Genomic DNA, 22045 nt, shown 5'->3' with positions numbered 1-22045 from the left:
TATTACATATAAATATACCCACTATTACTACTACTACTACTACTACTACTACTACTACTAATCTACTACTACTACTACTACTACTAATAATAATAATAATGTATGGTGTATGAGATTAGCATCACAATTCCATTTGTATTCATACTGAAGAAATGTTCTTGACTGTTGCTGTTCTCACATTTTTGCGATGATACATATTTGCATCTAGTAGATGGAAAAAAGTTAAGCGTAGTGCACAAACTTTCCAGAAAAACAGGACATCTTGGACAAATGTCCTTCTGTGCAAGCAAAGTACTTTTCTTTTGAGGCTTTAGGTCGTGAAACCCTACAGATGTTCTTCATACACTTTTACACAACATATGAAAAGTACACAAGTGTAGTACACTGTACAGCTTCAGATTTCACCCACTACAGCCAGTTTGCTTGCACAGCTGATAGAAGACCTTTTTTTCCAAAGTGTCTAATTTCTCTGGAAACGTTGTGTTACTACACTTAACCTTTACTACCTCTACAATTAGAGTAGTAGCAATTATCTAGTATGGACGTAGGAGTAGGCGATATTATGTAATATCGCCCGGCGCAAGGTCTGGTCGCAGTGGAAACAGGCACGCACAGACACATTGAGGTGCCAGTCAGCATTTTCATTTGGGTTCGGTCCAAACACACCTGACACAGGTAATAAAGAATAATGATGAGCTGTCTTTTTGGAATGGAGGATAAAGATTCAGACAAGGATTGGACTGAATAATAATGTGGACTGGTTTGGAAATGTCTGTTATAATGGCATTTATAATAAGGCATCTTATTGCAGAATGTGTGCACTCAGAAGGAAATAAGCTGTGCATTTCAGGGTACAAAGGTTTGTACCTACACTATGAGAAATAAAGGTACCAATCTCCATGGTATTGGAATTATGTACAATTTACCTGATAAGGTGAATGTGGCGTACTTATAAATAGCTTAGTGGACCTTAAGGGCCAATTATGTAAAAATGATTTTGAAAGGTTTTCAGTTAAAAGATAAATACGAAAGTAAAACCAAAAAATGTCCTCTTAATGGTACCCCCGTGACAAGAAAAAGTACAGTTTGGTACCTTTATTTCTGAGCGTGAACACAGTCTGACTATTCAAATATTAGCTCAATTGGTTGAATGTTTACGGTAATATCGTGGTTATTTATTTGAGCCATAGTGCTTTCTCATTACTGAACGTTCTGCTCACAAAACGTTTCACATTCCAGTTGATATTATTTAACCCTACATGTTTTTAAGTTATCGAGATTGGATTGAACCCGTTCAATGAGAAGTTTGCAGTCAAATCGGCTAATAACTATAAAAACTAACTCAATAATCAGTCCCTACAGGCTTTCACAGAGTTTTTTTGGCCAAAAATGTTTGATTTTTCTGCAGCTTTTTTCAAACTTTGTGCTTTTTTTTTTTGCCGAAAACTACTTGAAACTGTTGAAAATACAAGTGATGTTTGTTGATAAATGGGACCTGTTAGCTGTACCCATGTTCGGTGCACGTGAATCGAAGAGAGCCTTGGATGAACGAATGCGCATTGTGATGATGTCACGCGGCGTGTCTTGGCCCAATACTACGGAAAATCTGCTGTTGTTTTGAAAAATTGCAAGCTTCTGAAAATATTGTAGAGAAATCTGCGATCGGTAAATTGCAAAATCTTAATAAATATAATAACTTTGATAATGTGGGCTAGGATTTTCACACCTGTAACTAAAACATAAAATCACGGCCAGTGTGGTGATGTGTCACAGACCCCTGGGGCTATCTGGACCTTATTTTGAGAACCTCTGTCTTAGGGATGCGTAATTTCCCTGTAGAGGATCTTTTCTCTGGAAGTACACAGTATGAGTCAAATTGAAATGAAATCTGTTCAAGATTTGGGTAATATGTCTGGAAAAAAAGGTTCTGGAGTTTGAAAGACAGAAAGTATACTTGTTATCACATGGTAAAGATTATACTTGTGTTATTTTTTTTCCCCTGAAGGTCACAGAACACAGAATGCTATTATATTATTAAATTGTACTGTGTTTATCATCCACATCATGTTGCAAAAGCTTGTCTTGTGCCACGTGACCCATGCCGTGAGACTGTATCATTGCACTATCTTTGTACCAGGGGGTTGCTTTGATCACATGATTGTTGCCAACAATTGGAGGAAGACAATCTGTTTGAGTGAGTCCTGAGCATTCTTCGTGTGTTTACGCTCAAGTTTGTTTGATTCCCCTGGACAATGTTTAGGACTAACTCATCTCACTGTGACTCTGCGAGGCTGTTTTTTCTCCGAGTGCATTAGGCTACCGTCTGTGACAGTTTCCCAGAAGTAGGAGCCATCTTCAAAATCTCCCTGTTAAGGGAACTGGGTTCATGTGCTTGAAATATTATAAAGTGTTGACAAAAAAAGAAAAGCATGTATGATGGAGCACTGTCATAAGAGCAAACTGAATACTGACTCACACGTTTGCAAAAACGGAGTTTGAACTTGACCTTCTCAAGGTCACTAAGGCAGATGGAGAGAGTTTGGCACACGTGCTGTGAAAACACACTCTCTAATTACAGTCTCCATTCAAATTCCTTTGTCATTTTTTTGTCCTTCATAGTTCCCTTCAAAGAAGGGAGCACAAAAATGGAGGTGAGCAGAATCGGCAATAGCCATGTACCCGGCACATTTCTGTTGCAGTGTGAGATTCCTTCACTCTCTTCCTTTTGTAGCACACACACACACACACACACACACATTATCAGTTTGCAGTCTGATCATCTTGTCCTGCTCAGAGACCAGCCAGTGATCTTTGATATGGTATAAAAGATCAGAATAGGGATCAATATCTAGCAGCTTCCAGAGCCATGTGTATAAAAGAAAGCAAGATGAAATGTGTTGTGTGGTGATGGAAGGTTATCACCACTTTATCATACTGCCACATTGAGTACTGAGTTACAGATGTTCTGCATGAGTTACAGATGTTCTGCAAGGATTCTTTGGATAGTGGGAATTCATCTCTACCTAAAGAGAGCGATGCAGCAGCGCTTTAATCTTTTATCGATCCCTCCAGGATTTTGCGAATTTGTGATAGTCAAACTCTGCAATATTCGTAGGAGCTTCCAATTTTTCAAAATTACCGCAGATTTTCCGCAGATTTGGGCCAAGACGTGTCATGTGACGTCATGATAATGCGCATTCAGCCAAAGCCCTCTTCAATTCACTCGCGTCGAACATGAGTACAGCTAAAGGGTCTCATTTATCAACAAACATCACTGCGAAATACAGCGCAAAACAGTTTTGTACAATTCAATTTTTGTCAATTTGAGTAGTTTTCCGCAATAAAAAGCACAAAAAAAAATTTTTTAAAAAAAAGCCACAGCGAACTCAAGCATTTTTTGCCGCAACAACCACAAAAAGATTTCTCACCTTCTCATCTGTGCACTCTGCTTAAACAGATCAGCTTCCAAAGCTTCAAATTTCATGCTAATTCCATCGTCAACACTATCACACTTGCCATCTTGTGCATTGCTAACTAGCTGAGCCAGTTCTCTGCTGTAATTTCGGTCACATCATTGCATTCTGGATCTTTGAGTCTAACATTTGCAGTGTCCACTACTTCTACATTGGATTTCCCCTTAATCTGATATGGTAACGTCAATGGAAAATGGTGAGTGAGAAAAGATGAGCTTGCTCTATTGTTTTCAGGAGCTAACAGTGAAACCTGACAGTCATCCCTTATGTTTGAGATGGTTGAAAATTTTTCTTCTATTAACCCCCGACCATTGGACTACCGATTGGAAGGTTGTGCATTCAATCCAAGCACTGACAAGCTGCGATCGCAGAGCCCTTGAGCAAGGCCCTTAACCCCCAACTGCTCGGTTGTATAAATGAGATAAATGTAAGTTGCTCTGGATAAGGGTGTCTGCCAAATGCCATAAAAAAATATGGCCATATGGTGCTTGTATAGTCAACAGCACTAAACATACAGTCCCCAGAAGTTTACAGGAACATTTTGCCTGGGAATTTACAGAGAAACACATGCAAATTAATTGGAAGGAACTTTTTCAGGCTGCAAGACAATGATGAAAACACACTGCCAACACAACAAAGGAGTTTATCAGGGGGGGAAAGTGGAAGGTTTTAGACTGGCCAAGTCAATCAAAAGACCTTAACCCAATTGAGCATGCATTTCACTGAAGGGAGAAACCCTCTGAAACTAACAACATCTGAAAGCAAAACACAAAAGAAGAAATCAACTAGTTGGTGATGTCAGTGAGTCGGAGGCTTGATGCAGTTATTGCAATTCAGTGTTATTTACTTTAATTTACTTCAAGACGTATTTGTTCCTATACTTTTGCTCACCTAAAAATTGGGTGGTCTGATACAAAAGGTGCTATGTTTTATGCTGTTTAACACATCTAGATGTAAATACCAGGAAATAAAAGCTGAAATCCTAAACTCTAGTCTCATATCCATCTTTTGATCTCAAACCCAAACGTCTTTTGTGTGTAGCGCAAACAAATGTATTGGCCTTGCCGTTCCATTCGTTTCAGAGGGCACGGTATCTTAAGTGTGACCTTCTTGATAAAAAAAAAGATTGCAGGCATTTTTAAGGTTTCACTTCCTCATAAACTTCACAAATGGGTGGAGGCCACATGTCATGCAAATCCAGTGTTTTCTCTGTTGGTCTAATACAAATGGCTTAAGTGTACAGTGGGTAGTGCTTCGATTTTCCAGTGTGGTACAACATACATTGTCATCCCTGTTCACTTTTTCATGATTTGTATTTTATGTGTCATTAAATATACATATCAGAAACTTCTACTACTTCTTTAGAGAATGATGTATGCATGCAAAGGAGTTTTGTCGCTCTACAGAGGTGTCATGTTCACATTGTGAGTTAATGGTAGCTTGGTATATACAGTAGAGAATGAGTTGAGTTCAGTAGGACACTTAAGGTTTGTGACACGTTATACAAAGACTCACAGCTGAGGTCAAAAGCTTCACTGCCACTTTTATGGCTTCTTAATTCATTCAGTTAGTGAGTGAATAGCCTGAACGCCTGTGGTATGAAAGCTATTCAGCAGGGATTTTACTTCAGCACTAGTTAGAAAAGGTGTGTGACAAGTGACGGCTTTGGGTAGGACCTTTCATGGGTTTCCAGCTTGCATCACGTAATCATACAGCCAAAGATTAGTGTGGCTTTTTGACTTGGAAAGCAATGGATGCAAATGAGGCTCTTTCCAAGTCTCCAACCGCACCAGACGTTTTCATGTACAGCCACTCCTATTTGAGAGATGTGTAATTTGTTGGCACAGTCAGCATACTTTTTGTTTAAATATAAATCTTTATAGGTATACATTGGCTGATATATTACAGTGTCATATGTTACACCTAAGTAATAAATAACTAGTCCAATGCTAGTCACATGACATGAACAGTAAAAATATACTTCTATAAGATTTATACAATAATAGAAAGGGACATTGGGAGAATTTCATTAATCTAATCTAATTTGCTTAACTCCATTCCATGTCCTAGTTGAGCTCCACCTTTAATAGAGAGTGTTTTGACGCACACAGCAACACAGGGACATTCCTTCATTAGGCGTATTTCAAAACAATGCAGTCAAATGAAGTCTTCCTAAAATTAGCTCTCTAACAGTCACTGGGTTTTTTTTAGATGTTGCTTGATTGGTTGGTGTCTTCTTAATGGTTTGAGCAACGCACACTGGAATGACTTCTCTCGAAGTCAAAAATCCCAGAAACTGTCAAACCTGGACAGTTGATAATTAGAAAAGCATTGCCTGTGTTTTTTCCAATCTTCAGCAGTCCAGTTATGGTGATCCTGTGGCTACTGTGGACTCAGATACCTGTTCTTGGCTGACAAGAGCAAAACCCAATGCGATCTTTTGCTGTTATAACCGATCCACCTCAAGGATCAACCTCGTGTTTTGAGATCATTTTCTGTTCACCCCGGTTATAAAGATGGTTATTTGTATTTTGTTACCATAGACTTCCTATCAACTAGTACCAGTCTGGCCATTGTCCTCTGTACAGTCTCTTCAACAAGGCATTTCTGCCTGCAGAACTGGTTCTCACTGAGTGTTTTTTCCCCCATACTATTCTGTATAAACGCTACAGACTGATGTGTGTGAATCTCAAGAGATTAGCAGTTTCTGAAATACTCAAACCAGCCCATCTGGCAGCAACAACCATGCCACAGTCAAAGTCACTGATCACATTTTTCCCCTTTCTGGGGTTTGATCTGAACATTCAATGACGTTCTTGACCTGTATCAGCATGATGTTATGCATTGTGCTGCTGCCATAAACGTGAATGTTTCATTTTTCCCTCCTTTTCTTCTCGAAAAATCATTTTTGTAGCTGCAAAATAAAAATATCACCATCATTTTCTGTTGGTTTTCTTAATTGTGGTACTCTCTTAACAAAAAAGATATATCTACAGTGTATTGTTCTATTGTAAAAATATCATCATGGCATTTTTTTGTCATCCTTGATGCACCTTTAACTTGAATTATTTTTGATTGTTATGTCATTTGAGGTGGACCTGTCATGTATTTGATTAGATTTGACTGTTGGTCAGACTTATTTGTATCCTGACTGGTCAGGGTGCGTTGTTCAGCGTCTCTGCCTCCTTCACTGGATCAGCACCATAATGAAATTATCAACATGTGAGTTTCATTTGACTTATCTTATATAACACTTAAAGCCCTTGGCTTTCTGTGTCTATAGTTAGCCTGGGTTTTGGTTTCTTTTGTCCAATCTTTAGAGATAAAGATCTTTTCCTGGATTTTTCCCATGATGTTAAAGATGGTAAGTGATTTTATTTAAATTTGCCGAAGGAGGAATTGTAGTAAAAAGTGCTGTACCACTGTGTTCTAAAGTCTCTCCTGGAACTGTGTATACTTAGAAACATATGCTCTGAAGGATTTGTACAGCCGTTTATGGTTATATTTTTTCCCATTTCAAGCTGTTTACGCCCTCTGAAACTTTCTGGGTGGGTGTTTGTCAGCCAGTTTCTTTTTGCCATATGTTTCTTTGGGAGGTAGTAGTATTGTTGTTACGCTTTTCAGCCAGCTGTTCGGTTTCTTGAACAATATTATAGTTTGATATGTTGTCTCAGGCTTGTGATAAACCAAGAGAGCTGATTAATACATCATCCTTTTACTCATTAATGCTTACCTAACATGTATTTGGTACCATTAGCTCTTCCGAGCATAGTCTAACTCTTCCAAATTTACAACACAAAGAGATAGGGCCAGGTTAGGGTTTGTGCATTGTTTTAGTAAGTAAGTTGTAAGAATTGAACAGAACTGAACCACTTTGGCTATTTTTATGAGATCAAGTTCATTATTGCACCCTCTTCCCAGTTTAGGACATGCGTATTTCCAGTGGTACATCCATTAATACCCACAGTGAAGCAACAGGAGTCTATTTGCAGTATGTATGCTTATGTAAAAAAAAAAAAAAAAAAAAAAGAACAAAAAACAGAAAAACTCTAGATGTCGTAAATCCAACATGACACTATTTGTCAATGTATTGAATATCTGAGAGGGTACAGGACTCCAAAAAGTTTAGAAAACATTACTTATTATGTTCCAATTTTAATTTAACTTAATATGTTCCAATTTTACTTTTACTTTGGTCTGTAAAATCATCACGTTACATAACCTTTGTCATTCAGAGACATTAATTCATGCAAAACACTGCCATAACTTAGAAACATATGCTCTGAAGGATTTGTACAGCCGTTTATGGTTACATTTTTCCCCATTTCAGATGGGATTATATTTTTTTTCCCATTTCCCAAACAGATTAAACCCTAGAAACAGATTAAAATGCTTGTGAGATATAAATTGTGTAAAGAATAACAAGCGATCATATAAAACGCTTTATGGTTCTAACAATAAATATGGGTGCTTTTGTCCATGTTTCATAGCATCAGCAGAACATAAGCATGCACATATTTAGGCTCTTTCATCTTTGAGGAAAACAGCCACAATTATGTCCAAAGGCAATATTTCCTAAGTGTCCTGGGGTTTTGGAAATGTTTCGATTTTCACACTCTCCTTTCAAGCACCCTTGGGGAAATCTAGTTGTTTTGGCAGATACGACTAAGTCATATACCACTTCAGAAAAACACATGAACGTTAAACTTTGTAGTGGTACGAGTGGTGAGTTTCTTTGTCCTGTGCAACAAACATTTATTCTGCAAAAGCATAGTGCTTCTTTTGAACCATTAAATCATTTTGTCTAAACAGAAATTTTGGTCTTGAAGGACCCTTACAGGTCTGGTTCTGTTACTTCCAGAACAATTCCTTTGGACATTTTTACATTTTTTCTAGTAGTGTTGGAAAATAGTTTCTACTGCAGAATGTTTGCCAGAGTGTCTGTTTTTGGGTAGCGAGAACAGAAGAATGCATGTTATTTGTGAGTTGGGCTTCAGCCCAAATGTGAGGAGGGTTCAGGGGATCAATAGTGTTAGAAGCAACTTGTGACTTAGGAGCATCTGTATCATATGTTCAGTGACCACAAACAATTATTTTAATCGTACGAAGAAAAGAAGAGAAAACCTGTTTCCCTAAAACACACTTAATGGAAAAACACACATAATGTAAGTTTAAAGGCACTAATCAATAAACACATTTTTGTTGAACACCTTCAGGTTTTTCTCCACTGAAAGGAATTTATAAGTTAAGTTCTAACCATTTATACTGTCAGAGATGGGTATGTTGTTTAAAAGGGAAGAATTTGTGGCTCAATTTCTGCCTAACCTGGAGGGAAAATGTTAGTAAGCAGAATGGCATTTTACTGTATTGTTCCAATGTTTGGAAGAAATGTTTGGATAAAAACATACTCAAGGACAGCGTAGGTGAGACGGTTCTAATATCCTAGGATCTTTATTATTAAATGATAATGAATGTGTGATAATGAATTGGGTTGAATTTGTGGATTTGAATTTGTGTTAGAAAGACATTGACAGATTTACATTAGACTTACCTCTAGACTTACATTATTATTATTACCCCTAGACTTACGTTATTATTACGTATTCTGAGTCAGTGGGTTTTTGGTTCTGTTCTTAGTACAGAAAATCATGTCAGTTTTTGTCCATGGTAATAACTTATATGCTACAGATACAGTTTGCACTGCACTTATGCATACATATTGAAAAACACTGACATATTTCTTTAACATTAAGCACCTACTGATTAATGTCATAGCGTGGATACATTGCTCTTGGTTAAAAGTACAAAAAGTGCAATTGTTGGTAGAATATACCCAGGTATGATACTTCCAGTGTTGTAAATCTGCTTATTAAAATGACATAAGCCGTAGACCAGTGGTTTTCAAATTGGGGTTTGTGAAGCATTTCTACATAATTTACATTGCAATTATTCATACCAATGTTTTAATGGATTTTTTTTTTTTAGAGCCATCCTTCCTTTCTCACCCCTCAGCCGTTCTCTGCTCTCTTCCTACTGCAGTCCATCCCAGTTGCCTTTCCCATGATACTCCTGGCTACTGCAGTTTGTCCTAATCAGCTGTCACGCTGTTCTTTGCATGCAGAACGTGACCCACCTAGAATAGTAAACAGCATCTTAGCTTCAACACCCTCTCTTCTCTCTCAGTGCTGTTCATGCTTCTCATTCCTGTTTATCTCTAATGCCGCCTGGCCTACACCTTTCCAGCTAATCTGAGGCTACAAGTCCACTCCTGAATCATTATTAATGCCTTTTCTATATGCCTTGTAATGGTTTAATAGTTGCAAATGACGTGTTCATGGGCTCCTCCCTGCTGTGTCTAAATAGCCATTTAAGTTATATTCTGATTAAGTCATTTATTATGTTTGATAACATTTACTAATGAAACATTACAATTACAATTTGTAATGTGTAACATGTTTGCCTGGATTTGAAGACTGTGTTATATGTAATATTTATAATGTGATCAATTATGTCACAATACAGCTTGTCACGTTACCGAAAAACTCGCAAAAAGTGCTTTGTTTTGAAGACTTTCCTTTGGAGGATAACACACTGAACATTACAAGGCAGACACTGGAGACTTATACCATAAAGGAGAAATAAATGTTTCCTCACAGAAAACCTCAACCACAAGTCCCTGTCAATGAGCTGTTACTATAGAAATGATAAGATATTAGAACCAACGCATTAATACAAAGCTGCGATTTGAATTAAAGCCAGCAATACTGTCCATGATAGGTATATTGTGTATTGTAGAAATAGCTTCAAATATCATGATATAATATTTCTGTCATATCGCCCACCCGTAGGGTCAGTGGTAATTTGTTTCATGATATAACAAAGCTTTATTCTCATTGTGTCATTGCACCCAATTATCTTATCAACAAAGTACAAGTGTCCATGTGTGGACTTAATCCTGACAGTCTTAATCCTGCAGCAGAGCTTAAGTCAATTAATGCAGCATGTTTGTGTTTTAAGAACATCAATGAGATTAAGAACACAGCCCGAAATGATTGTTTCCTATTAATTTGGTGGGAGCAATGGGATATGACCTGATCGATGAAGACATGCTTAGAAAAAGACACAGACACACACACACACACACTTCTTTCCCTGCTGAAAAAAACAAACCATCACAGAAATTCTAATGGTTTTCACTACAAACACCATTAGAAACCATCAAAACTATTACCATAACGGGTCCTTAATGGTACCCACTAGACATAACATGCCACCAATAGAAGGCACGAAATTACCAGTAGAGACCCACAAAGACCATTACATTTTCCATTAAAACCAAAACAATTATCATTATAACCATTAAAACCATTACCAATTCTATGAGTGTTTTTGTTGGGGTTTTTTTTTTCAGCATGGTTGTCTTAAGAGAAAATAGTTTTGTTTGATGCACAGATATTTGCCTGTTGATTAAAACGTCACTGTTGTGAAATATGTCAGGAAATATGACAAAACTTTTATCCATAGCAAACAAAGAGGCTCTGATTATCCAAATCTGCTGTAATAAATTTTATACCCTGAATAAAAAAAATATAACCAATATGTGATCTTCAGAGCTTTTATGCTAATCCCGCTGTCAATGGCATTGTGCTCATCATCTCGTATATCGTTAACTTGCCAAGCCGAGTCTCTGCTCATAACTCAACACAACTGCATCATATAGCTGCATTGCATTCTGGAACTTTGAGTCTGTTTGCTGTCATCACTTCGACTTTCTTGATGGATTGCTCATTAACGTGAAATTGAACATCACTGCAAAATTATGAGTAAGCGCTTGCTCTTTTGATTGTTGAAAATTTTCTACTATTTAATGACTTCGTAACTGTGCTAGCAATAACAGTATCTGCCTGTGACATCAGAGCAGCACAAATCCTCTAACTTCTCACAGGAGTAATGAAAATATAGCACCCGAACCTTTAAACATATCACAAATACTTTGATACAAGCCTATTTGATTTGTTTCAGGTTGGAATTTTCTTTGAATGCACCTTGACAAGCACCTAGCATTCCAGTGGAAAATTCCAAAGTCAGTCTCTAAAGGGCTCAGATGTTTAATTCCAGAACGAAAAAATTGCACCTTAAGAGCAATCATAACATTTTACAAGCACTATACACCTTTCATGCGCATTGTGTACTTCTGTTATAGTATGATACAATAATTATGCCATCTTCATGTGTACTATGGACTCGAATCGAAGCTATACTGCTCTTCATAGGCCTCGTATTGTGCGAGCATTTAGAAGATGCTCTTATGAGACTCATTTATAGTCCCTTGAAGCATGACAGCACTTCCAGAGTACTTGGAGGTTAAGAACATCACTAAAGGGCACAGCAGCAATGACGAGTGAAAGGGCAGAGAAGCTGACGCCAGCAGGTATTGGCCTGAATTCAAATTCATCCAACTCTAAGCTTAGAGTCAAACCCGTGACTCTTTTAGGAATAAATCTGGAAAAACATTACATAGCTAGTCGGCCTCGTTCAGGTCACTCGATCATTAGAGCTGCAGATACTACACGTTCAAACACAGCTTTCAGGCTGTTTCTCTCAGTCTTACCCTGTGTCTCAGGTTTAGTGTTTACAGACACTGCTGCTGAGCAACCATAGCAAAAACACAGATAGAAAAGTGTTATGATGATAAAGAGCCAAGTGTTCTCAAAAGTCCCCTGCTAGTCTGCGGCATAGCATCACAAAGATGTAATCCCCAACGAGGAGTCATTTGCAGGTCATGTTTAGTGCTGTAACAACACAGGAATATCAATTCAGATATCAGTGGTCCTGTGAATGTTCTCCAGTGTAAACAAAAAACTAAACAGCCACCTTCATGATCACAGCACAAATTTATTTTATGAACATAATCCATAATTTTAAATGCTGGGCAGATCAGGCATCTTATTGATTGATTGGTGCCAATTTCTGTCCACAAACCAAGCAAGATATAGACCGATCAGCCATAACAGGGTCATATACGCCCAATTCTCCATAAGATGTGCGTGGGGAGCTAAGGCTAGCCCATCTGGTCCGATCCCACAGAAGAGCTACTGTAGCACAAACTGCTGAAAAAGTCAATGCTGGCTATGATAGAAAGATGTCAGAACACAGTGGATTTTCAGCTTGTTGTGTTGGGGTTTTGTAGCCGCAGTCCGGTCAGAGTACCCATGTTGAGCCCTGTCCACTGCCAAAAGCGCCTACAAAGCACACATGAGCATCAGATCTGGACCATGGAGCAATGGAAGAAGGTGGCCTGGTCTGATTAATCATGTTTTTTTTTTTTTTTACATCGTGTGGACAGTCGGCTCTGTATAATTTGCTTACCTGGGGAAGAGATGGCACCAGGATGCACTATGGAAAGAAGGCAAGCTGGCGGAAGCAATGTGATGCTCAGGGGCAATGTTCTGCTGCGAAACCTTGGGTCCTGGCATTGATGTTGATGTTACATCGACACGTACCACCTACCTAAACACTGTTGCAGACCAAGTACACCCCTTCATGACAATGGTATTCCATCATTGCAGTGGCCTCTTTCAGCAGGATAATGCGCCCTGCCACACTGCAATAATTGTCCAGGAATATTTTGAGGGACATGACAAAGAGTTCAAGGTGTTGACTTGGCCTCCAAAATCCCCAGATCTCAATCCAATCAAGCATCTGTGGGATGTGATGGACAAACAAGTCAGATCCATGGAGGCCCATGGGATCTAAAAAGACTCCAAGGATCTCCTGCGTCTTGGTTCCAGATACCACAGCACACCTTCAGAGGTCTTGTGGAGTCCATGGGCAGCAAAAGGGGGACTTACAAAATATTAAGTGGTTTTAATTTTATGGCTGATCGGTGTATATTTTAAACATTTACTATTACATTTAACACCACGGTTGCAGTTAATTGCAGTTAGATCCACGTTAACATTATGTATACTTCTTTTTAAGTTTCCTCCAAAAAACATGCCAGTAGCTAAACTGGCGATTCTAAATTGCTCCTAGGTGTGAATGAGTGTGTGAATGTATGTATGTATGGTGCCTTGCGATGGACTGGTATCCCATTCAGAGTCTATTCCCATCATGTAAATATATGTCTACTAGCTATAGTAGTTGATCTATAGTAGTTGATCGTGAGCCCCACTTTGAGAATGTGAACATTTTGCAAGCTCAGTTTGCTCCACTTGCGTTGTTTACTCCCTCAAATGGACCGTTAACGGTGCTTTCTGTCATAATCAGTTCTTTGTCTAGACCTTTTGTCTTCTCTCAGTTCTTCCACAGCAGGTGCCTTATTTTGAATGCTTGGCTAAGACCTGTGTGTATTTGTTCTGGAGATTCTGTGGACTAGACTGCAGGGGGGCAGACGTTGCCTTAGGCTAGGATCAGTGTGAAACAGGATTTTTATTATAGATGTCGCATGGTTCGAGCACATGTTTAGATCCACAGGGACTTCAATGACTTCAAAGATTTGGCATTGTAGTGGTTATTTCCACAAGTCCTTGAGCTTCGTGTCTGTTGTTTAGATTTGGCAGATTCATTGTTTGACCTATTGAAGGTTAAAAAAGTTGTTTTTTTTAACTAAACGAGGCGCACAAATTGTTTTGCGTACAGTTTGGTGTAGTACATACTGATATTTAATATCGTGTAGCTGACCTTGAGCCTCAATGATAAATAGTCCTTGGATTTCAAAGAACAAAAGGATAAAAGACGTCTTAACGCCCACAAAGGAGGTGATTGTTGAGAAACAATTACAGTGGGTTGATAAGGCAACACGTGGATGTTAATAAAAAAATTTTTTTTAAATAAGCTGACAAGAAAATACAATATAGCAGAACCTTGAGAAGCTTTTTAGCTTTATATTTATGTTGAACGGTTTTAAACAGTTCAAGATAGTAGAGTATTAGTGATTGTTTGGTGTGTGTGTGTGTGTGTGTGTGTGTGGGCATATTTTTATATCCTGGTAAGGATCATATGTTCGAATAGGTTCGAACTCCTGTGGATATTTGGCTGGTCTCCATGAGGAAAACTGCTTTGTGTATAGACATAACGTTAATGCATTAATAATTGTCAATGCAATGGCTGTACAAGGATAGTAAGAGAAATGTGTGTGTGTGTGTGTGTGTGTGTGACAGAGTGAGATAGGTAGACAGCGTAGCCTTGAGAGAATGATTATATAACTAAGGTTGCAGAAGGTCTTGGCCACGTCCACATTCACATGCAGGTGCAGAAAAGTCTACATACAGAGTGGCTGTTCTTTACGACTTTCTTCTTTCTCGCTATCTCCAAGTCTTTTTTTTTTTTGTCATTTGAAAACTAGTGTGAGTCTCTTTTTTTTCCAGGGTTTTGTTTTTTAATTCTTTCTTGCATTCTGACACTCTGACACCACCCCTCCATGCTGTCTGCTCGCCATCCTCTCTCTGGTATAAACAGTGCATTGTACACAGTCCCGCACTGATGCAGTAAACCAGGAAATTAGTCCAGGGCACTCTTTTAAGCCTGAATAAGGACTCTTGTCTTGTCTCTGGCATGCTGCATGTTTATGCCAGTGCCCTGCAAGGTGATTATCCTTCATTCACACCCTTTCAGAATGCCTGCTTTTACTCTCCCGCTTTAACGAGGTGCCGTTTATATGCACGCACACTTATACACACAAAACACACATTGCATACCGACTCATCTTAGAGGGCCGGGTTAGATTTCTGCCTCATTTATCACAACTGATTCAACTCGTTATCTCATGACAGAGCTGTCTACCAAATCCCATACATTTTTGTACATGAGTATATATATAAATGTTTAGTGTGTTCTGTAAGAAATATGAACCAACTGTCAGAATGATGGCCTAACAAACAACCAGCGTGTCCCATCGTGCATAACAGAGGGGCTTGGTGAGATATCGGACAGGGAAAAAAACCATACCAATAACAGTCCTTCTGTCAGTATCTCAAAAATGTCATTGTTATTGTACAGTCAGTCCATGCAGAATTTTGTTGAGTTTATTTGTGATTGTTGCGGCCAAAAATGCTTGATTTCGCTGCGGCTTTTTTCAAATTTTGCGATGCAATTTGTGGAGTTGTTTGTGCTTTTTTTTGCAGAAAACTACTTGAATTGGCAAAATCGCAGTTGTACTAAATTGTTCTGCACGGTCTTTCGCAGTGATATTTGTGAGTAAATGAGAACATTTAGCTGTACTCGTGTTTGATGCTTGTGAATTGAAGAGGGCTTTGGATAAATGCACGTCGTGATGATGTCACATGATGTGACGCGTCTTGGCCCAAATCTGCAGAAAATCTGCGGTAATTTTTAAAAAATTACAAACTCTTCGGACTATTGCGGAGTTTGCTTGATTGTGCGTTCATTTCTGTGAGTGTAAAATCCTGGAGGGACTGTACAATGAACACTGTTATAATTTTAAGCATCATTTCGATGCAATAAATGCACAAAAAAACCCATATTGAAACAAGACAGGTCCATTCAGAAGTTTGAAATAACACAAAAAAGACTTTTTTTGTGCAATGAAAAATTGCACGCTGTAATTTTGCCTGCTGTAAAATTTCATGACAGCACAGTCCGAAGTGTGTTACTCCTTTTATTCCACATGATTTTCCCGCGATTACAATATTAACTTTATTAATGAATGACACATTGCTCTTTGTAACTGTTTATAGTTTAATGATGTTTAATTTTAGTTCCTGTGCTATTAAAAATATGCCTAAAAATGAATAACTGAACATTAAGGTTGAATTCTAAGGTGTTAATGTGTTAGAAAAAAAGGTCGAATCTAGAACCCCTTGAGTTTGCTCTTAAAGGTTCAGTGACTCTATGTAGAAGTGAAGAACCCTCATCCAAATAATGTTTTTTTTTAGTGTAGGCCTATTCTCCTTAACATGTATAAAGCTTTTAAACAAAATAAGACCAAATATCACCACAATTAAAAGTAAGTTAGTAAGAAGGATGTAAGGTAGGAACTAATTAAGTATGTAAATAAATATGGAAGGAAGGAAAGTAAGAAATATAAGAACCAATTATGTAAGTAAATAAGAAAAGATGGTACTAAGTACATACAGGGCTGTGAAAAAGTATTTGCCCCATCCTGATTTCTTCTGTTTTTGTGTATTGCGCATACTAAATTGTTTCAGAAATTAAAACAAAATAAAAGATAAAACCAGGCAACCTGAGTAAAAAAAACTTAAATAAAGTTATCCAATCCAAACTGGGCCTGTGTGAAAATGTATTTGCCCCCATGGTTACTACTGCCCCAAATCTATGAAACTACATTCATAATGGGGTTGAGCTGGACTAGACACTACCAGGCCTGATTACTACCAAGACACTATGCCAAAATTGAAAGAAATTCCAGAAATGATGAGGAAGAAGGTGACTGAAATACATCAGTCTGGGAAGGGTTACAAAGCCATTTAAAAGGCTCTGGGACTCCAAAGAACCACAGTGAGAGCCATTATCTACAAATGGAAAAATTGGCACAGTAGTGAACCTTCTAGGAAGTGGCCGACCTTCCAAAATGCATCCATGAGCACAGCAGTGACTCATACAGGAAGTCACAAAAGAGCCAAGGACAACATCAAAGGACCTACAGGCCTCTCTTGCACCAATAAAGGTCACTGTTCAGGACTTCACTATCAGAAAGACACTGGGCAAAAATGGCATCCCTGAAAACCACTGCTAACCCAGAAGAACATTAAAGGCTCATCTGAATTTTGCCAAAACACACCTTGATGATCCATAAAACTTTTGGGAGAATGTTCTGTGGACTGATGAGTCGAAAGTGGAACTGTTTAAAAGACAGGGGTCCCGTTACATCTGGCGTAAACCAAACACCAAATTCCGCATAAATACCTACAGTCAAGAATGGTGGTTGCAGTGTGATGGTGTGGGGATGCGTTGCTGCTTCAGGGCCTGGGCAACTTGCAGTAATTGAAGGAAACATGAATTCTGCTCTCTATCAGAAAATCCTAAAGGAGAATGTCCGGTCTTCAGTCCGTAAGTTGAAACTCAAGCACAACTGGATTATGCAGCAAGACAGTGATCCAAAGCATAAAAGTAAGTCCACCTCTGAATGGCTCAAATAGGCAAATAGTTTTTTATGTGTGATAGGTGTTGGATAACTTTTTTTTTGTTGCATCAATAAAAAAATAAAATAAATATAAACTGTATTGTGGCAACTCAGGTTGCCTTTGTTTTATGTTGTATTTCGTTTGAAGATTTAAAACTGTTTAGTGTGTGATGCAAAAAACAGAAGAACTCATATAATACTTTTTCACTAAGTAAGTAGGGAAGTAATTAAGTATGTAAATAAACATGCAAGTGAAAAAAGGAAGCAAGTAAGTAAATTATCGGGGATGGAAGGACCTCAATAAGTGTGTGCATAAGTAAGTATGTAAAGAAGGGATTAAGGAGAAAAAACAGATAAATATAAACAAATATATATCTGCAAATAAGCCATTAGCTAACAGTAGTTACACTTACCAATATCAAATCCAGCAATTGAGTATATTTAATACAATATATAATGTATAACTTTAAGTGTTAGGTTTGAAACAGTACATGATTTGAGAAACATCTCACAACAAATCTCTTCGGTGATGAGGCCCTCCAGGACTGGAGTCTGCCACTTCTGCTCTACGTGTAATAGATCTGATCAGTCTCTGCTGCCAAGATTTGGACTGAAATTATATTTCATGATGAATAATAAGTATAGATTTCAGAATGAATAATGCATTATAAGACTCATCACTCCCTTATGACTTGACTTTCTTATAAAACAGCAAGTGCCCTTGATAAACGTTGTATGATGTCGCTGTGAGAGAAAACTCTATGCCATACAAACTGTTCAGTACCAGTAAAGAGCGCCTCATGTTTAGACAGCTGCTGTTTTGTGAGAACTCAGGGGCAATAACACAATCTTAGAGCGGGATTTGTGGACTGACTCAAGGAAGTGGCTACATTTTCCTCCCAAATCAGTCAGGTAATGAGGTGACAGGGGAGGCACTGAGTGCATGGCTCAGAGAACACACACACGCGCACACGCACACGCGCACACACACACACAGGCACACACACACCCACACACACACATACACACACTGAAAGAAATGTGCCTATGCATGCAAATTCAGCAAGGCTGGGTGTTAGGGGTGGTGTTTTTGTCGTAGATATTGTTGTGGTTACTTCTGTAGTTTATGTGAAAACATAGAAGTATTTAATGTACTTACTGACAATGCAGTTTATCTACTTTTTGTCATATGAGTTAACTGATGATGTTCCTATTCCATCCTAGATTAAGTGAAATTGGACTTCCTGAAGTCTCATCTACATAGTCCATATGAATGAGCAATGCAGCAGCCGTGAGCAGCAGATCAACTGTGTTTGTGGTTAAATAAAGGTAGGACAAACATTTGTACACATTAATTGTAATATTAGTAAATGTAATTGTGACATTAGCACACTTAATTGTAACATTAGTACACTTAACTGTAAAATTAGTGCACTATCCTGTAAAATTAGTGCACTAACTTGTAACATTAGTACACTAACTTGTAACATTAGTGCACTTAACTGTAACATTAGTACACTTAACTGTAAAATTAGTACACTTAACTTGTAACAATAGTACACTTAACTGTAAAATTAGTACACTTAACTTGTACATTAGTACACTAACTTGTAACAATAGTGCACTTAACTGTAACATTAGTACGTATAATTGTAATATTAGTAAATGTAATTGTAACATTAGTACACTTAACTGTAAAATTAGTGCACTAACTTGTAACATTAGTACACTAACCTGTAACATTAGTACACTTAATTGTAATTGAGAGCATTCATAGGTCAGAACTGCAGATAATTTCAAAGTAGATCAAAGACCAGAATAAATGAAAAAAGAATAAAAATGCAGTCAACCAATCCTCCATATGAGTTTACGTCAGTTGACATAACATAATTATTAAGTTTAAAGGATATAAATATTAATCGTTAATTAAGTCTGGATGTTCCGGTCCATTAGTGTAGTGTTTGTTCACTTGCCTTGTATGACCCAGTCCTCTATATCTGTCTCTCCAAAAGATGTCGGCGGCTGAAAATGGAGTCGGAGGGCCAAGCAGAGAGAAAACCTATAAAAAGGTAAATGTTTCTGACTGAGCTGTTATACTGCTGAATTCATCCCTATGGGCAATATTGAAGGAAATGGTGCATATGCTAATAAACATTTATTCTTTTAGGCTAAGGAATCCACTGACAGTAAGCTATAATTTCTTGCGATACATTAAATTCCAAACATTTAACCCCTTAAACTCCAGGAGTTATTATAGAGTCCTTGCTTTGCATACTTTTCTTATGAAAGTCACTGCATTTACTGAATAATTCATAGTACTTACTGAATAATAGGCTTTAATAAGTTGTGGTGCATAATAAACTGAGACTTTAAGGGGTTAATAAGTGATAAACTCATACTCGCTTGACCAAGGGACATTATTTAACCCTGAACCTCAATGTTTTAGTTTAGTATTGAGGGTTCCTTCCATTCATTCAAGTCACCCTAAACATGTTTGGTTGTTGTTGTTGTTATTTTCCCAGAATATTTTTAGAAAATTGTAAACTGGTCAAAGTGCCACTGCAAAATTACATTTTATGAAGGCTGAAAATCTGATTAGAAAATCTGGGCATTGACAAACTGGGAATATATTTCATCACAAAATATTGGAGCCAATCATATTCCAGTATGCAAATGAGCTCTGTTATTACATTGGTGTACTGGAGATATAGATGTACTGTACGTTGAAGGTGGATTCATCAAATTTATTTTTGTAGAACTGCCCCATAAAACAACTTTATTCAATATAGAAAAAGTTCAAAAGTGTTTTGGGTGACTTTAAGGAAGAGGAAGTGGCATGCAGTAGTACAGGGTGGTGGAAGAGTGTCTGGCCCTCTGTGAATACCGCAAAAGTATACTGTGAAACAGAATTGGTAATCAGTGTCATCTGCAGGAAATGCTATCTCCTACAAATGTCCCCAAAACAGTGGCATCAACAGAGCTCCATTCAGTCTTATTTGCAGGGTATTTGGATGCCATTAGCTATTCCCTCCCTTCACTTGTTATGGTTGACATACTCTGCTCAATGAACCTTCACTTATGATGCAACGTTACGGACAGTAACTATACAAGGGAGCCAAAACATGAAATCCTAGCAGTCTTCTGATGTTATTTATGTGTATATGTTTGACCAGACATCATCATCGGCTATTAAGGGAGCCATCCAGTTGGGCATCGGTTACACTGTAGGGAACCTGACCTCAAAACCTGACCGAGATGTTCTCATGCAAGATTTTTATGTGGTGGAGAGTGTGTTTCTGCCCAGGTAAGCCCCAATTCAAAATATTCTCAGGTTAACTTAAAATGGATCAGATGTACCTGAGCACTACCTTTCCATAGTTTCTGTCACTCTCTGCTTTTTTGGTTTTATTCTGAATCCTTCCTGTGACCCGAGGTGGGAAGTATATCTACTTCATTTGAGTTTTTCTTTCACATCATACTTTGACTTTTACTGCAGTGCTCTGTAATCAAATATTTGTATACTCATAAGGTGACTTTTTAGCATCAGACAGCTTCAGTGGGTTGATCTAAATTCCTAACAAATCTAAACTTCAACAGATATAACAGCGAGAATGAGACCTAATACCCATTACTGTAATCTATCAGTTTTTATATACACTTAGCTAGCTAGCTAGCTATTAGCATTTTACTAGATTGTGTCTTCAAAGTTAATATCACGCTAGCTAACATTTGAGAGATTAGCAATAAAGCTGTTGTTAGTTAGCCTTAGCTAATGTTTTGCCTCATTCCTTGGTGAATATCTTCAGAATTATTATCAAGCTAGCTAACATTTGACAGATTAGCAATCTCTTAAAGCTGTTATAGCCTTTGCTAAAGTTTTCACATTATCCCACATTCCTTGGTTCCTTGGTGACAGAGCCGCTAATCATCATTAACGTCAGTTACTAAAGTCAGTATGTAATTTGAGGCAGGCTTCTTTTTCTTTTGTGAAACTTTCTTGTAGTTTTACTTTCGTACTTATATAAATATAAGCGGGTATACTTTTCTTCCGTGAAGAATTTGAAGCTGTTCGTCAAGGTTTGTTTAGATGAGTAAATGTACTTTTACTTGAGTAAATATTTATGGACTTTTTACTTCCACCTAGTACAATGTTGACAATGTTGACTGTGTGTTTGTCCTAGAATAAGGATATATTTTTTCCCTATGTATATTATTCATTGTAGCTTGTGCTGTATAATATTTCCTAGATAACATTATAGATGGCATTTAGGCAGTCAGTTTTTTTTTTAATCAATATAATATGTTGGAAATCATTATACAGTTAAAAGTCAGGCTCTTTAGGACCTCCACTGCCCCTGAAATGTTTCAGGTTTGCATTTTTCGAGTTGGAAACAGCATTCTGTGTAGAAATAAAACCATCCATTGTTGTAGGATTACCAGGTCATTTGTCTCCATAACGCACTGGTGA

General features: G+C 37.8%; 1 protein-coding gene across 2 annotated transcripts in view; it reads left to right on the top strand.

Moving 5' to 3' along the window:
- pip5k1bb (phosphatidylinositol-4-phosphate 5-kinase, type I, beta b) overlaps positions 1-22045 on the top strand; it is a 50238-nt gene that overhangs the window by 443 nt on the left and 27750 nt on the right. The window contains exons 2-5 of one of the 2 annotated variants that reach the window (XM_053625539.1): positions 18802-18906; positions 19590-19646; positions 19745-19763; positions 20751-20881. In XM_053625539.1, coding sequence (XP_053481514.1) covers positions 19606-19646; positions 19745-19763; positions 20751-20881 — 191 coding nt within the window. In that variant the 5' untranslated portion in view covers positions 18802-18906; positions 19590-19605. The remainder of the gene's footprint in view (positions 1-18801; positions 18907-19589; positions 19647-19744; positions 19764-20750; positions 20882-22045) is intronic. The other variant, XM_053625541.1, reaches the window with a different exon arrangement.

The sequence above is a fragment of the Ictalurus furcatus genome, chromosome 5 (assembly GCF_023375685.1).
Source record: "Ictalurus furcatus strain D&B chromosome 5, Billie_1.0, whole genome shotgun sequence".
NCBI classification, from domain to species: Eukaryota; Metazoa; Chordata; class Actinopteri; order Siluriformes; family Ictaluridae; genus Ictalurus; species Ictalurus furcatus.
Note: the sequence above shows the minus strand (reverse complement) of the source record. Positions and strands in the feature narration are given on the sequence as shown.